We start from the raw sequence: 6,093 nt of genomic DNA, 5'->3' as shown, positions 1-6,093 counted from the left end.
TCCAGATCTATGATTCCATATCCTGCAATACATAATTCAAAAATCATAAACCATAATCATAATCATAATCATATCTTATATAAGCCCAATCTGATCTCAACCTAAAAAGACAATAAAATTGAACAACTAATCTAATACCCAACCCAAATCGAATAGAATATGACATGCAATGAAGAAGATCACTTGATGATGGAAAACACCGAGAACGGCGACCTTGCAGTGGGCGACGTGGTGGACGGATCTGATGAAGGCCTCATCTATTCTAAAAGGACATGGCCTAATTTAGTTGCGGCCTAAGTTTTTGTGGAAGATGGTAAGACTTGAGAGAGAGAATGAGAGATGGTGAGAGAGAGATCATAGTGAGAGAATGAGGCTGCTATCGTTAGGGATTTAGGGTTATGAGAATTTATATAAGGGGATTGCGATTGTGTGTGGTAAGGTGCAACATAAACAAAAATCATCCAATAAGAAAGAGACTCCAAATTAAAGAAATATATATGTATTTAAAATTCGGTCAAATTCGGTTGACTTCGGCCAGTTTGAAGGGCTGAACCAGTCCCGAACCGGAAATATCCGGTCCGGTTCGGCTGATGAGTTTTTCAATGCTTTTTTAATCCGGTTCGGTCACCGGATCTTTTTTCCGACCCGGTTGGGCCGGTTTTCGACTCCCAGTTCGGTTTATGCCCACCCCTACTCTTCAGAATCCCAAGCCCAACCATTTTCCTCTCCATTAGGTCTGTTGTTTAACGTCCCCACGTGCAAAACATGTGATATGATGCTAGTAAATCAGATTTTAACTGACTTTGATTTCAGTTGACTAGCGCCCTACCAACCATTTTCCTCTCCATTAGGTCTGTTGTTTAACGTCCCCACGTGCAAAACATGTGATATGATGCTAGTAAATCAGATTTTAACTGACTTTGATTTCAGTTGACTAGCGCCCTACTAACCGACGGTGTGCTGAATAAGCTCCTATATATTGATCACTTTGACTGCTTCTTCTTCTTTTCTTCAGTCATTGTTTTTAACCTGTACTATCCTGATTTATTATTTAATCCTTTTATGTTCTTGTCATTGTTGGCTTAGAAATTGCGGAAACTTTTAATATGAGAATGGGAACTTGAAAATCAAACATGACAAGGATGGAGTTGAGTTGCATAGAGCTCCCAACAACACTACAAAGGAAGATTGATCAAAAATACCTTTTTAGCAAGATTCGATTTTTATTCAATTCAATTACTTGATTACAATCAACTTAGACTATCTATCGATCTCTATACTATACTATATTTTTGAAAAGCTATATAAGTATCCTATTCTCATTTCCATCATCCACAATAATAATATCTGGTGCGGGAGCGTATGCAGATAGCTCAATTTGCACCGCAAGTCTAGGGAGACCAAATAGTGAAAGAAACACCGACAAATCTCAATCAATTATTTTCATCGCTCACTTCGGGCGGAGAGGAGCTGATTCCAATTTGGTGACTGTTTAACATATCAAATTTTGTACCATATCCTCAAGTCAAGTCTTACGAATGGCTAAAAGTCAAATTTAACTTTTCAAATCACTTCCATGGGTTCCGATGACCGTCTCTATCCAAACAATTATTTTTTGTTAGTTCTAGAAGGACCAAGATAAGTCATTCAACCATATTAGTCGTACGTTCATCCATATTGGATTGCTTATCTAAAAGTAATAAGTAATAGACAATTCAACTTCTAACTTATGAAAACTTATTTTGTAAATTTCTATAAGCACCCCGTCAGATAGTGTAAATTTTGATCAAGTTGCTTTTGAATTTTTTTACCTAAAAGCAACAAAATTTTAAAAATTAGTGATCAGCCAGGATTTCCGTATCCAGAAGATAGAGAAATACAAGATCAATTTGAGAATAGGAATAAAGGACATTGACAACACACGACCAAGCCAGCATAAAAAGTGCCGTGAACGGCGAATGGTTCCCTCCCTCCAATTTCAAATCAGTCCAAACGAGGCTTCCGCTTGTGAAGCACGAAATAGGAAACGCAAACATTATTGAAGCTCTATCGAGGTTCTGGCAAAGTAATAGTAACTACATTGTTAGAATAAGTGGTAACAGGACTTGAATTTCTACGTGTTGAAAAAGCAGGTTCTTTGGAGGGTGGAAATGAAGTAGCTTCATCGGCCTCAAGCATATGAATCACGGATGACATTGTTGGTCGATCAGCTGGAGCTTCTTGAACACACAAAAGCCCGACATGGATACACCTCAAAGCTTCATGAATCCGGCATGTTTCCCTTATTGATACGTCAATTACCTCCACTCCTCTACCTTCTGTCCATAATTCCCATACGTAAGATTTATACATATAATCCCATTAATCTTCCTCTTGCATTCTGATTAACCTTACCTTTAAAAATTGCATAATTAATATGCAATGTTTAAAAACAATGTAGAAACAAACAAGTAATTTTCTAGTACTTACCCATTGAGCAAGTGTCAGTGAATTTTCAAAGTGATAAAAATAAGCATTCTTCTTTCCACTTACAATCTCTAACAACAGTACTCCGAAACTAAATATATCCAATTTCTCAGAGAAATGACCATGGAGTGCATATTCTGGAGACATGTAGCCGTTGTAAGAACAGTACAATAATGAGCATCAATATTGATTTTAAAAGTTTAAATAATATAAATCATGGGCTATTATACTTACTATGTCCCAACAACCTTGTTGGTATTTGCTTCAATTTGATTTATATCAAAAATTCTCGCCATTCCAAAGTCAGACACTTTGGGGTTCATTGTTCCATCCAACAAAACATTACTTGCTTTTAGATCTCTGTGGATGATTTTCAATCTAGAGTATTTGTGGATATATAATACTCCTTGAGCAACACCTTGTATAATTTGAAAGCGTATATCCCAATCCAACTTCGTCTTTTCAAAAGAATCTGATTGGACATATCATAAAGAAGAAGAAGAAGAAATAGAATTAGAATATTGAATTCAGACGAAAGCTGTACAAGATAGGGAAAGAACAAAAAAATTTAGCATAATTCAAACTTGACGTCACATTGTCAAAAACCTAAATCTTAGAAGTCACAAGCATACATACCAAATAAAAATTTGTCCAAGCTTCGATTAGACATGTACTCATAGATCAATATCATTTCATCTTCTTCCATACAGCAACCTAATAACCTTACAAGATTGGTATGCTGGAGTTTGTCTAGAAGTTTCAACTCATTCTTGAACTCATGATGTCCTTGCCCAGACTTCTTTGATAGCCTCTTTATGGCCACTTCTTGATTTTCTGGCAAAATTCCCTATAGTGAAAGAAAGCAAAGACAACCAAACCTTACCCTCAAAACTAATTTGGAAAACTAACCTGGGGAAAGTACCAAAATGAAGAAAAATGTACCTGTATTAAGAGCATATTATAGAAATGTCACCTTATAAACAGGGCCAAATCCTCCCTCTCCAAGTTTGTTCACTTCAGAGAAGTTGTTTTGTAGCTGCTAATATACTCCTTAAACTGAAGAGTGGCAGTTTTGTATCCTTCTTCCCACATCCTGCACTAACACTACTTACATTCTCACTCATTCTTACTGCTATCCTCCCTGTTTCAATATTACTATTAGAATATTATTTGTTATGGATTACTAGAATCCATGTGCCTGCACATGAGAGAGAGAGAGACCTTTCTTTCCCAAATTTTTCTTCCATAAGAAATAGCCACAAGTTATTGTAAATAATCCAACTGTTGCAGAGGCTATTGCAATTACAAGAGTCCTCTTCAAGGAATTAACAGAAAGACCCATCTTGCCTACAGAACAGACAAAGATCTGGTGCTTAGCTATTAATAAAGATAGCTCCAAGCAATGGTCAGTTTCTGGCTAATGAGTTTGACCTCAACTTAAATAGAATGCGAAGGTTTTACTTCACACATCCATAAAGATAATAGCAAGAAATGAAATATATACCTGGTTCGGAGCCGTGAACACGAATATACATATCACGTTCAGAATTGTAGTGATTCTCTACTAGATCCAGTAATTCGCCAAACCATGCCAAACATTTCCCACTATTACTTCCGTCTGTGTCATTTACATGCTCATAAGCTGTGCAAGAACAGTTCTGCTGACAATCAAAGTGACACTGACTCATACTCCTATTCTCTAACAGAACAGAATGATCCGGTAGTCTCACATTTTCAAGCTTTGAAAAGTTACCTTGTATGCCATTACCACATGTTAACATCTTTTCCCTAACGCAGCCACTGGACCAATTTCCCACAGCTGATTGGTTAGGAAACTTGGCTGTAAAACCAATCAAACACTTGCATGATGATGACAGTGGTTCACCTCTACGACAGGCACTATTGGGACCGCAATGAGCATAAAAATCACAGTTATCAGCAGGTAAATTCCCCTGTTCCAACCACGTTTTACTAGAACCCTGCCACAGCAGCAGTATAAATTGCCATGTAGGATTCAACCAGACCCTCAATTTTACTGAGCTATCTGAGACACTGTAAGCAAGATAAACCTCATCAACATCAAAGTTGTGAGTAAGGAAAGACGCGGTTCCACCTGGATTTTGAAAATCTGTTCTTGTATCCTTGCCGATGTACATAGAACTTGTCCAATACAGAGTAGTTTCCTTCCAGGTAAAGGCTTGAATTGGTACTTCAGGATCTATTCCGAAGGTGAACTTTCCGGGTTGTGGATCATCAAGGGCAGCCCAGGATGTAAGGCGCCTTTGTTGGCCAGTCGTTTTGTTCAAGCTAATTTTAATGCCAGGCAACATAGTATCAGAGGGATGATCAAAGCTCTGCCACAAAGTGACTTCTTCAAAGCTCAGAACAAGGTTTCCGGTATCCTCTAGTAATCCAGTCGTGTGATTCACTGCAGAAGTAGATACTGATGCATTAGTTGACCAGACAAGATTTCTAGTCTGATCCAACACCACAAGATTTCCATCCCCACTGATCATAAAGAAACCTGGAGAATCAAGTGGAGATTCTCTATTAGCAACCCATACTAATGCAGTATTTGGGAATGTGTCGAATCGTATGCCAAGGAAGTATTTAGTAGAATTTTCGTTAGGATTGAAGAAGCCCAATGAAAAGGTCCCAAGGGAAGAAACCAAAGTGTGGTTACCAGTGATATACTGTCCTGGTACTATTTTGTATTGGCAGGTACAGAATGACAGGATGTGCGATAAGAGCAGTGTTACACGGTAACACAAGAGCCACGCCATTTAGAAACAGAGAGATAGAGGAAGAAGAGTTGGGAAGAAAAGGTTCATGCCAAGTCTTGTGGAATGAAGCTAAAAGTTAAGTATCATTTGTACTCAATATAGTCATAGGAGACTGAAGCTAAAGTCTTGTGGAAACGATCATAGGCAGACCAAGTCTTGTGGCAGAGAAGATTTTGGTTGGGAGAAGAATTGAGGTGAATACTTGACCAAATTCGACCATATGTGTAATTATCTATAATGTTTCAATATTTTAGAGAATCAACTAAGATGTATAAGGTCAACAGAGATTATTCAGCCCACCTAGGTGGGTGCTCACCGCTCACCTGCCTTCAGTTAGCAGCGTGTGGATTAACAGAGCAGGCTCAGTAACAAATGTTTGTGCAGAACGTGTGCGTCTTGGTGAAAAAGTGGAAGCTGTCGTATTTCTCATCTCACTGGCCATCGATGCTTCCAAACCATAGCCGAGCAGAGGGATTAGCAAAAGAAAATTTCCAGAAGTGTCTGAAAATGAGGAAGTTCCAATCCAATTCAAAATCTAATGTAACAAACAAAGAATAAGGTTAAGGATTCCTTAATCCTTATCCAATCCATTATTATTCCAAACCAATCCAATTATGTACTCTAATCCATTCCTATCTTGGTTGCCAAAAGTACGTGGCCATAGGGAAAGGAAAACCGATTCCCGTTAGAGTGGCCTCTGATTGGGCTAAAGTGGGGTCTCACTGATATGCTCAGAAGCTAGGTTTCGACTTGAGTACTCCAAAAAATGACTTCTTCTCTTCCAGGGAATTCTAGGTTTGAGTGGTAAATCTAGGTTTTAGAGATTTTTACCAAGCAAAACCTT

At 38.1% G+C, this 6,093-nt stretch overlaps 1 protein-coding gene across 1 annotated transcript; it reads right to left on the bottom strand.

Moving 5' to 3' along the window:
* Positions 1 to 3,421: 3,421 nt before the first annotated feature.
* Positions 3,422 to 5,249, bottom strand: LOC112202973 (G-type lectin S-receptor-like serine/threonine-protein kinase At4g27290). Its single transcript, XM_040519690.1, has 2 exons — positions 4,220 to 5,249; positions 3,422 to 4,124 (listed from the first exon to the last, which is right to left on the bottom strand). Exons 1-2 carry the CDS (start codon positions 5,247 to 5,249, stop codon positions 4,102 to 4,104), a joined length of 1,053 nt encoding a protein of 350 aa, XP_040375624.1. The 3' UTR covers positions 3,422 to 4,101.
* Positions 5,250 to 6,093: the final 844 nt, after the last annotated feature.

Source organism: Rosa chinensis, chromosome 1 (assembly GCF_002994745.2).
Source record: "Rosa chinensis cultivar Old Blush chromosome 1, RchiOBHm-V2, whole genome shotgun sequence".
NCBI classification, from domain to species: domain Eukaryota; kingdom Viridiplantae; phylum Streptophyta; class Magnoliopsida; order Rosales; family Rosaceae; genus Rosa; species Rosa chinensis.
The sequence above is the reverse complement of the archived record's forward strand: the minus strand, read 5'-3'. Positions and strand labels throughout refer to the sequence as shown.